Source organism: Lonchura striata, chromosome 4 (assembly GCF_046129695.1).
Source record: "Lonchura striata isolate bLonStr1 chromosome 4, bLonStr1.mat, whole genome shotgun sequence".
Taxonomy (NCBI): domain Eukaryota; kingdom Metazoa; phylum Chordata; class Aves; order Passeriformes; family Estrildidae; genus Lonchura; species Lonchura striata.
The window spans coordinates 24675482-24687110 of NC_134606.1; the positions used below are offsets into that span (position 1 = coordinate 24675482).

Here is an 11629-nt window from a genome sequence, read left to right on the forward strand (position 1 = left end):
CAGGGGCTTTCCCAAAAAAAGTCTTCATCAGTAAACTCTTATCTTTCTCTTTTGGTGCCTAATCATTCCCTGAAACTCTGAAGTATTTGCTCATGACAATTTATATTACAAATGAAACAATTTTGAAACTAAGAGATTTATATTTAGGTTTTACTTATATTCAAAGTAGGAGAGAACATTCCTTGTAACAATGTTTATAATGATACAATGAAAATGTGATTAACAGTTAGCTTTAAATTATCATTTGTAGACATTATAGTCCTGTAAATTAAGCCCTTTGCAGGCATTTAATTGTAACATCAGGAAGGAACACTGAGATTTTTTCCTTATGTATAAAGCTTGATTACCAAAAATATAAAAATCCTAAAGTAATTTGAAGTACATGAGAGGAGAAAGTGCTATTGTAGAAGTTTAATATTTTTATCCATGGAGCAAGTTGTAACTTTGAAGAATTTGGTGCATTTTTAGGCACTGTTTTTGTATCTTCATTTGCCCGAAATATACAGCAGGACTTGAGATGCCCAAAAACTGTTTAAGACAAATTTAAGGCAACCAAGTTCAAAAGCTCAGTGTACGTAAGATATATGTAAACAGAACATTTCATAGTAGAAATTGTACAGCTATTACAAGTCCATAGTATTAGCAAAGGCCAAAACCATTCTGCCTAGAGACACAAATGCAAAATGTAATTACACTAACCAAGCCAAAAATTAAGAATTCTGGGAAATGAAGTGTCATCTCTAACATGAGGCAGATGCAATACATTGTTGTGCTAGAGTAAGTGCTCTGCTTTTCCCCTCTCTACATAACGTGCAGTCGCTCCCAAGTTTGTTCTTTGCCATTCAGTGATGTCAGCCAACAGCAGAGCTCCAAATGTTAAAGCAAAATGCACAACACAGCAAACAGATGGAATGTGAATGTACAGATATTGGACCTTTTTAAAAATACAGTACCTAGGATTTCCCATTTTAAACAGTTTTCAGCATATTGCATAGCAGTGAACTCATCTGCTACCTAAAACTGTTGCTGCTGACCCACATGGAGTTCCTCTTCATCTTCTTTCAGTTTTCTTTCATACTGTACAGTGGGTCCACAAGCTTATTGTGCACATGCATTAAACCTTGGGGGGAAAGCAACAATGCCAGCTTTACATTAGTTATACTTTGTTAACATGTTCTTCTATCCACATTTTTATTTGGAATTTGCTTCAAAGTATACATTTTAAATAGTTCATTGAAGAGAGCAACAATGGCTATTTAAAGTAGTTCAGAGACAGCAGATATATTCCTGTATCACTTGCATACTAATGACATACTCAGTATCAGCTGAGCAAGGACCAGACAGTTCCTTGGTAACAGACCCAAAAAACACATCTGGAATATTTCCAAATGAACTGAGTATATCTTCTGTGTATGGAAAACTGTGTAACAGCAATGTAATTCCCTCACACCACAATTTGCCATAAAAATCAGATATACAAACAATGAGACTTTGACAGCTTGAGTTATTTTGCAATGATCTAGCACTGTGGTGATACTGTCTTTGTAATTATCATATACTTGTGGTCCTAGACAGGCAAAGTCAAATTAAATTATCCAGACTTTTAGTGCAGACTCCACTTCAGCAGTTCAACTGTTTTCTGTTGTAGCTGAGGTTTTTCTTTCTTTCTATATGAGTCCTCCATAGCTATGATTAGGGGGGCTATTTTTTTTTCCTCCTCAACTACTTTAATTCTGACAAATGCAGAAGTGCAGTTAATAAAAAAGATGCTTCCTTCTTAACTTTGCTATAACTTAGTAAATATGTTACCTACATCTAGGTATGTAAGACACTGGATCACTGGCAGGTTTTTAACCTCATTTCACCTTGAGGACTAATAACAGTAATGATCAATGTTCACAATCTGCAAAGTAAAAGTCCATTCTAGTATTGAACTAAAGATTTAACTTCTAAAATTATAATATGCACTAAACACTCAACGTAATTTTCTTAAAAACCATGAAAGAAATCTCACAGTACTGTGTATTTTTTATCTATGGCAAAGAATATTCAAATACCTTTGCTACATGATGCAGCTGGTGGCAACCTTGGTATCACTGCAGCAACATAAAATTTGAGTTAACTATACAATCTAAGGTCATTTCTGTAGGTGACCATGAAAAAAGGCATCTTATGCAGCATCTATTACTAATCACTATGTGATTATTTAATAAAAAATACAGATGTTAGATCAAGCGTAATTTTTTTTTAACAGTGACAAAAACTTAAATATACCTTTGACATAAGTAATTTGTCCAGAAAGAGTAACAGCTGCATACACTATGCAAACTAGAAACGTGTTTTGAGCTTTAAAACATTTAACTTCATACAAATATTTTCCTCTTCTAAAAAGGGGAAATGAAATAATTACCCACTTCCTAGATGCATGAAAAATGGTTACAAAGTATAGCTTCTGTCATACTAAATGAAGAATATTTAAATCCTGTTAGCAAAAGTGTTACAGGAAAAACAGTGAGAAACAGAAGATTTTTTTAAAGGAATGCACCAGACTTGCTAGATGCCAAAACAATTACTTCAAAGGAAAGTCCCACTGGATATTCAAGTATGCTTTGAATAAACAGATTTCTGCACACACGTTTAAGAGAAGCATGTGTAAGTACGGAAAAAAACTATCCTGAACTAACTTATCTGCAGATAAATCAGTAAATTCAAAATTAATTTTCTGTTTCATTCTTCAAGAAAGTTGCAAGTAAGACCATAGGCACACTTGATAATTCTAGCCTATTACAGGTTATTATAGAAAGTTAGAAAAAATTGAATAGTTTAATCTATTTACCAGCCAGTGTGGTACTTGATTATAAAACAAAAAAAACAGTTTCATATTGAAAGTTTTAAGTGGTGAAAAATCTTCATAAATCACCACCATAAATAGCAATATTAAGAACTACCTATCTTCCCTAAGATGTCTAACCTGAAGATAAAGATTCAGATATAATTTGAATTTGACCCACACTGACTTCTCTTCCTTCTTACAAGGGGAAAAAAATCTCACTGATTTGAGAGTAGGTAAAATTAACTAAGTTTAAAGTAAACCATCTTTTTAAAAGTTCTATTGCTATGTATTACAGGGTAAATACAGTGACACAATAGCATACATTCATAAATTGTAGCCCTTGATATTTTTTTAAAGCAATGTTCAGTGTCATTTATATTTAATGATTCTAAATTAGGTTTGTGTTTCCCAAGCAAAGCCTCTGCTTATGTAAAATACAGGATAATGTTTAAAACATATCTAGGCAGTTAGAGAAGTTTATCTTTGAAAACAACAGTAAATGCTATCTAGCAGTGTGATACAAGAAAAGACTAACCCTCCCTCCCACCCCACAAATACATAGGAGAGAACAGCATACTGAAAAATTCAAAAGTAGCAAGCTGGCCACAAGAGGTATCAGGAGAAATATCACAGAAATGTCTGAATTGCAATCCAATACATATATGAGCACTGGTGATATAATGCTCTATAAAAGAATTTAATAAATGACAATCTTGATCTCTTGATACTTCAGCTACTACAGGTACTCATGCTAGTGAGAACAGCTGAGTCACACAATTGCATGTGCTGTGCTAGTAGAGTCAGGAGAAAACTACTTTTCTCAGCTTCTGCTGTCTCAGTGAAACAGAATTCAGTCTAGGAAGTCTCCATTACTGTGAAATATCCTGACTTTAAGTTTGCCCCAATATACCTACTTCAAATATGAAAAACACACACAGTAAAAGGGTGCGATGTGTTCAAAAACAGTACAGATTGTTATGCTAATTGCACATGAAAAACGTTCTCAGGTGGCTTCAAAGTCTGTATCACAGTTTACTAGACATCACATTGCAGCACATAGCAAAAGCAGCATAGAAATGTATCGGGATTAATAAATGTATTAAGATTTTTTAAAACTAATCTTTCCACTATACTTACGACCTGTATTCTTGAACGCCAGACTGCTGTTTAAACTTAAAGATTACTAACTAAACTATTGTTTCAAACTGAAAGCAAAGGAAATACTCTTCCCAAGTAGATTTGTCTGGAATGTAGGTAGCACAAGTTATGCCTCCTGGCAATTTTCCAAACACAAGAAATAAGTTAATATTTATATTTTGAATATATAACATTATAATTAGTGACTGCAAAGTGTTGGAAGGCTCAGATTTAAATCAATATAATTTCAAAGCTGTCGGTTTTGTGTAAACATGTGACCTCTGATTCAGTGCTCACCTTTAAAGTACTTCACAGTTTTAACTCTTAGTTCTAAAGTAGCATCTTCATCACACACAAAGATAGTGCGAGGGTGTTGTTGGAAAGCAGAAACTGTCCACATATGATTGACTCCTTCTTCAATTGCTTTGTACAATGCAAAAGCTTTATGTGCACCTGTTATAAGGATCATCACCTGCAAAACAAACATCTCTTTACTTTCAATCCCAGCATCAATACCAATTTAGCTTGAAAACACACATGCAACTAGAACTAAATGAGTTCTTACTTCTCTAGCATCCATCACTGTACCCACACCAACTGTTAGCGCCATAGTTGGTACTTTAGATAAGTCTCCATCAAAGTATTTAGCATTTGCCAAAATGGTGTCCATTGCTAAAGTCTTTAATCTTGTTCTTGAAGACAAACTTGATCCGGGTTCATTGAATGCAATGTGGCCATCTGGACCAATGCCTTTTCAAAGTTAAAAAAAATAGATCATTCCAGACCTGAGAGTCAACACATATCCTCAGACATTGTAAATGAATAAAAAAGGGCTCAACCTTTCCTTTTGATTTCCCATTTTCAACAAAAACTTACTTAAGTCATTAGAAACTTGGACACCAACCATTCTGTTTTTGGAATTTATACTGATTCTTTGTTAGACACAGAACTTCCTTACACAATAATTGAAAAATCTGGGTTTTAGTCAAGTCATAAAAATAGTGATTCAGGAATTGGTGTATGTGCTTGAATTGTAACTGACCATAGAGCATTTCCTCATACCTCCAACAAATAGATCAATCCCCCCTGCTTCTTCAATTTTCTTTTCAAATGCATCACATTCCGCTTGTAAGTCTGGTGCATTCCCATCAAGGATATGAGCATTATTCGGATCTATGTCAATATGCTTAAAAAAGTTATTCCACATATAGGAGTGATAGCTCTCTGGATGATTTCTGGGAAGCCCTGAAATGATTTATAGTGAAATTACTATATGACAAGATTTAACCAAACAGCCTTAATTCTAGTCTGTATGTAACAGATGTAGGACATGCAAGGCAAACCTGAGTCAAAGCAAAATTTGGAACTACATCGAGAAGAAAGGTTTCCTGTTGGCACGTACAAAGTAACTGGGTTACATTCCCTCCACATACATCTTATCCCAGAGTGTAAAGTCTTCAATAGGAATGCAGTCCCAGTATTACATGACAACATTATTTCTACAGAAGTACTGTGAAGCACTGTATTTAGCCCGGTGTTTGTTTCTGCATTTTTGTAGATAAAGGAATAGAGAGCAATGCTGGGATACCAGTCCAACATATTAGACTAACCTGGTACTTTGACAAAGTATTTAATAGTTTTTGTAAGGAAAAAAAATAATAACAGTACAGTATGTTCTCAAGTAATAGCACATCTTACCTACATACTCATCCATGTTGAAAGTCTTTACGTATTTGAAAGAGAGATCTCCATTTTTATGATATTCTATCAGTTTTTTGTAGCATCCCAAAGGTGTACTCCCTGTTAAACAAAATTTTTCTACTGTTCAGTGTATCTGCACATTTTCAGTGTATTTAAATGTTTTCACAGTCAAATTTTGCTACAGTGCTTTTCAACATACAAGCAATCTGCTAATTCTCATTTAGTATTTATCAGTTTCTCAAACTATCACAACTTTTCACAGAAATTAAATCCATATATAAAAAAAATAATATTACCAAAAATACTTATGTTCTTTTAAATACTGTATCTGCTACCAGTGATGCAAACATTGTTCTAGGCTTAGTTATTTACAAAGACTGAATAAAACTTGCCTGTTGGTAGACCAAGGGTGAAGTATCTTCCTTGACTTGGCTTGAACTGGATAATACGATTACAGATGTACTTGGCTGCCCATTCACTAGCCTGATCATAATCTTCAAGAATTACTAGCCTCATTATGGCAGTGAAGAACTTGTATGATAAAACAAACTTAAACCTGGAGAGAATGTTGTAGTTTTAAAAATAAGCACCACATAAGTAGTTGTAAAACTCTTAGATTATGGAGGACATAAAAAATCATCTTCTATACCAATGACTTGCATTAGCATACCACACTCCTGCAGTCCTAGTTCAGACTGGACAATCAAGATAAAAGCTACAGAATCCAAATGATAGATTGCAATCAAAATATTTATTAAAATTCACAGATTAATTTAAAGCAATTAATAGGAAAAAGCTAAAAGAAGATGAGAGCAAGCCATTTTGAACTTCAATATTTTTGTTGTCACCATGAGAAAAGAGGAAATACTTAAATACCAAGATTAATTCCTGTTTCTTGGGACCAGCTGAATGCCTACAACTTCAAAAACAAGACCCAGAGTAATCCCATGTTCCTCTAATCAAAATACCTAATTGGGATTAATTTTTCACTCCCATTCTAGCTCCTTAACAATGCTTCAGTAAGTTTATTAATCTGCAAAAAGAAAAAAAAATAGCATTAGAGATTTTTGAAATGCTTACAATTCACAGGAAAAAAATACAGAAATTCAAAAGGCTTTGAGTGCAATTGTATCAACTTTTAAGATGAATATCCAGGAAACAAACTTGGCTGCTAGAAGTATACAAGCATCTCCTGCATTTAAGTGAAACTTATTTTCCATGAATTTCTGCTTAACAGAGTCCAGAGGCTCTTTACCCAGTTTGGGATGTGTTACTCTTCTTTTCCCACGTCTGGGTGTGCTCGGCATTAGCCAGAACACAACACAGTTGCCAGAAGCCTAGGGCCAACGGTGTGACAGACCACACTACTTTTAGCTGACCCAAAAGTAGTGGCTGTTTCAAAACAAATATGAATTAAAGCACTTAACAGGATACCATGTTTGTCCCACTGAAGGACGAAAGTGATCATCACATTGTGTTGCCTGTGCCGCTCCATCTCCCTGGACAGCTGAGCCATGACAAGTCAAACTCACCTTTGCCGAGGAAACACTAAACGCACATACCCAGAAGAGCTAACACACATCCCCGAGAAGGCAAAACAGGCCAGCAAGAACAGACTTTAGGCCGGTTTTATAAAATCCCAGCAACTTTAGGCTGGGAACACGAGGATGCTCTCAAGAGCGGAGATCTACGGAGAGCAGCAGAATCGGTGCTAATTTTCTGCAAAGGACACCTTTTTTTTGGTTTTGTTTGGCGATGGTGGGGAGGGAGGGGTGCTAAACCTGTACTGGCAGAGGAACAGACCTGCAGCCGGAGCGGCGCCGGCACACGGCCCCGGCCCCCGCCGCCTCCCCTTCCCGGCCCGGCCCCGCTCACCCGGGACAGCCCGCGGCGGTCACGAGCGGCACCAGGACGAGGACGAGACGAGCGGAGGAGCTGGAGGAGGAGGAGGAGGAGGAGGAGGAGAGGACGGGAACGCCGCAGCTCCCGCCCCGCCGCCTCCAGCGGAACCCGCGCGCGACCCGGAAGCGCCGGCGAGGACGGGAAACGGGCGCCTTTTCCTTTTCCTTTTCCCGTGCTCCTTCCCGGCCCGTGCCCCCGGCAGCTGGGCAGCGCTCGGCCGACCCAGCCGAGGGGCAGCCCGGGGGGCTCCAGCCCGGAGCGCGGCTGTGCTCGAGTGCTCCTCTGCAGCCCCTCTGCTGCGGAGCGCATTGAGATCTTCATGGAAAAGGGTTCCCTATAGCCTAAATGTTTGCATGATGCAGCTGCAAAAGCCGTGCGTAGTTACTGGAGAAAAGGAATGAGGAGAAGCATCAACGTGTGTGTGAATCCCAGGCCGACCGTAAGCCGGCAGTGCCCGTGTGCTGGGGGTGTCGGGAGCGGCGCGGCCGCAGGGCGAAGGGTGACCGGCCCCTCCGCTCGGCCCTGTGAGGCCGCGGCTGCGCTGCCCTGGCCAGCTCCGGGCTCCTCGGGACAAGGAAGGCAAGGAGCTACTGGAGAGGGTCCGCTGGAGGCCACGGGGATGGTGAGAGGTCCTGAGCATCTCTCTTGAGGAGAGACTGCAGGAGCCGGGCCTGCTTAGTGTGCAGAGGAGAAAACGGGGAGGGGATCTCATCAGTGCATGTCAATACCTCAAAGGCGGGTGTCAGAGGATGGGGACAGACCCTTTCTGATGGTGCCCAGCGACAGGACGAGGAGTAATGGCCATCAACTAAAACAAGAAGTTCCACCTTGACATGAAGAACTTTACCTTGAGAGTGGCAGAGCACTGGAACAGGCTACCCAGGGAGGTCATGGGGTTTGCCCGTCTCTGGAGATGAAAAACCCACCTGGACACATTCCTGTGTCACCTGCTCCAGGTGTCCCTTGCCTCAGCAGGGGGGGTGGGACTCAATGATCTCCAAAGGTCCTTTCCAACCCTAACAATTCTGTGATTCTCTTTTTGCTTTAAAAGCAGTCAAGTAATTCCACAGCCTTAACTAAGCTATAATTAAACAGGTGTGGGGTGATAGATCTTGATGTGTGGAAAGGGCTAGTAGTCCAAAAGGGTGATGCTTCAGACTGGAGTGGGGAAACTGGAGTAGGAGGATGAGCAAGCCACATAATTCTGATTTTATGTGTATGCACATACTTGTAGGCTTCACTGAGGCCTTACCATAATGGAAGACAATGATAAATCTTTTTACTGGGCAGGAGCATAATTGTCTGAGGAAAAACATGATTGAAGGGTAAAACAAGGGAAGCTAGTAAAGGAGAGTGTGTATTTAAGAAAAAATAAATGTAGGGTCATACATGAGCATAATGTTACATTTTTTTTTCAGCAAGACTGAGTTTAGCTCAGTTTGTTAGAGCATGATGCTAGTAATGCCAAGGTTTTAATGTGGGCTTGATCCCCATATAGGTCATTCATTAGACCCATCCTTGCAAATCCTTTCCAACTTATCTGTGATTCCATGAGCCTGTCTAGCAAGGTTTAGATAGATTGAGAAATACTTTGCCAAGGGCATGAAAGGTGTGTTTGCAAGCTTGTGAGGGAAAATACATCTTTCTGAGGTCTCTGGGGATTATCAGGCAACCAATAAAAATACGTTTTGTTTCAAAACTGGCCTTTCGTTTGAATTTAACTTTCTAATATAAATAGTTTTAATTCATACATGTTCTTCTGATAAAGTCTGTATTTCAGAAATTTTACCAGGTCCTAAAGAATAATGTTTTATACTATTTCTTGAGTCATGCTCTGAGCCTCTTCTGCTCTCAGTGTTTTGGAGTATACTTGCAGTGGAAGGGATTTTTAGATTCTATGTAACAATCTAAGTTTGCCTCTAAATTTCAATTCTGTTTTTTTTCCTACTTCTGTGTACTGCATGTAACACCTCCCTGGTAAACTACTTCTGCATACAGCAGACTAGTTAACCCATTTATTTGGTACTACTACACATCTAGGTACCTACAGGCCTGAAATCACACTCTTCCCCCAAAAGCTCTGTTGGTTTCCACAACTTGAAAATTCTCTTTTTTTTTTTTTCATCACAAGAGAAGAACTCTTAAAATTCAGGTAATAGTCTCCCCCTTGTTGCATATTCTCCAGGGGGTCTGAGACTATATGATGTACTGTTCCACACTCAGTGGAACTTGTCCTTTTTCCTACTGCCCCTAAATTTGGAACAGCAGCTTGTCTGTTGCCTTTTAGCAAACTTCACAATGCTATCAACTGTTTCTATTAGATAAACAAATTCCCTGTATTTTGTAAACATACTCAATTCTTACTCTCATTGTATGCAAATACCTATGGGATGATTTTCCAAGTCATTCTTCAGATTTTCCTTTCTAATTAGTGGCAGATAAAGAATGCTCTATATGCACTGAACACTGTAGCTAATGATTACTAATTAAGATGCTGCTAAAAAAAAATCATAGTTCTTTATTACATTTTACTGAGTAGCATAACTAGAGATTTTAAAGTCTCACAGTTATTTTTTATGTGTTGCTTTTGGAAACACTGTTTCTGTGATTTTTTTTTTCTTTTATTTTCTAAATGGCCCCTTCTTTTAAGTATTAATTTATTTGCTGTATTCATGGTTATCAGATTTGTATACATCTGCTATGATCAGATTGCTTTTTTTAAGTTTGTGTTTAAGTAACTGAATTTAAACTGGATGTACTTCAATAATACCCAAACTACATTGAGTTTTACCTGAGGAGGACCACTTCAATTTCAGGTGAATCCAGACTTTTAAGAAGCTAGCTCTCTTCCTTCAGATTCCCTCTGATCTACTTGGAAGAACAAAGGATCCTGCACAAAGCTGGGACCTGCGAAGGAAAATTACTCATATGGATGTTGACATGTAGGAAAGACTCTGAGAACAAAACAAAAATGTTGCAATGAAAATACTTGCCAAGGCATTAAAGGCAGAGATTGAGAAACAAGTAATTGCTGAAAAGACTTAAAAAAAGATACTCTTATTACCTTGCTGAATTAAACCCTTCTGTTGTGCCTGGCTGAGGTGGATAATTTTCCCATAGCATCTCTCACAGTGCTGTGCTTTGCATTGGTAGCTAGGAGGGTGTCGGTAACACTCCAGTGTTTTGGCTGCTGCTGAGTAGCCCTCCACAGCATCAAGGCTGTCTCTCCAACATTCCCCCTAGCCAGGTGAGGTGAGCAAGAGCTTGGGAGGGGACACAGCCAGGACAGTGACCCACTGACCAGAGGATATTCTGTAGTGTAAGATACCTGCTCAGATACAACATTGAAGAGAAGGCTGGAGAAGGAAGGGTGTGGGGTGGAGAGAGCCAGGTATTTGTTATTAATGATGTTTGTCTTCCAAAGCAGCTGGTACACACACTGAAGCCCTGCTTCCTGGGAAATAGCTGGACATCACCTGCTGATGGGAAGTAGAGGATACATCTTGTGTTCTTGTGTCTTCAGTTGCTTCCATGCACAACCTTTTTTTAATCAAACTGCCTTTATCTTGATCCATGAGGATTTTGTCCATTTTATTTTCTCTTATTTATCTGTCCTGCTGAGAAGGGGAGTGATAGAGGAGCTTGGTCAGCACCTGGTGTCCAGCCAGGGCCAACCCACCACAATTCTGCTGTGTAATACCTGTGCAATCAAGCATAAAGATACAAAATAGCAGCTGAGGCCTTTTAGGTGGTAACTGTGTGGGGAAAAGGGAAAAACTGCAGTGAAGTTTTTTTTTTTTTTCTAATTTTCAGAACTCTGAAAGAATGTGAAGACAGTGGTTGTTACCCCTGGTAGTTCATTTAATGCCACAGGGTCAATAGTCTGCCGTTTTCCTGCCATTAAAGCAGACTGAATTTCTGCTAACTTCATTTCTCTTCTGGACATAAGCCTGAGGGGACCAAATCCACTTGGCAGCTTTGCTTATTTCTCACAAAGACTGAAGATAGTTTCACATGTGCATTACATCCCTGTACTTGTCACAGCTTTCTTTAAAA

The 11629-nt window shown here is 38.8% G+C and overlaps 1 protein-coding gene across 1 annotated transcript; it reads right to left on the bottom strand.

The window, feature by feature from the left end:
* Window positions 1-133: 133 nt before the first annotated feature.
* GNPDA2 (glucosamine-6-phosphate deaminase 2) lies at window positions 134-7738 on the bottom strand. Its single transcript, XM_021556058.3, has 7 exons — window positions 7547-7738; window positions 6064-6227; window positions 5669-5770; window positions 5033-5215; window positions 4536-4720; window positions 4268-4442; window positions 134-1120 (listed from the first exon to the last, which is right to left on the bottom strand). Exons 2-7 carry the CDS (start codon window positions 6185-6187, stop codon window positions 1062-1064), a joined length of 828 nt encoding a protein of 275 aa, XP_021411733.1. The 5' UTR covers window positions 6188-6227; window positions 7547-7738; the 3' UTR covers window positions 134-1061.
* Window positions 7739-11629: the final 3891 nt, after the last annotated feature.

Bases quoted from the DNA above. Each gene is read 5' to 3' on its own strand.
- GNPDA2 (XM_021556058.3), bottom strand. From the start codon at position 6,187: ATGAGGCTAGTAATTCTTGAAGATTATGATCAGGCTAGTGAATGGGCA. The intron at 5,216-5,668 runs GTAAGATGTGCT...AAATCATTTCAG, and splicing joins CAACATGGATGAGTATGTAG to GGCTTCCCAGAAATCATCCA. The intron at 1,121-4,267 runs GTGAGCACTGAA...TTTCCCCCCAAG, and splicing joins AACTGTGAAGTACTTTAAAG to GTTTAATGCATGTGCACAAT.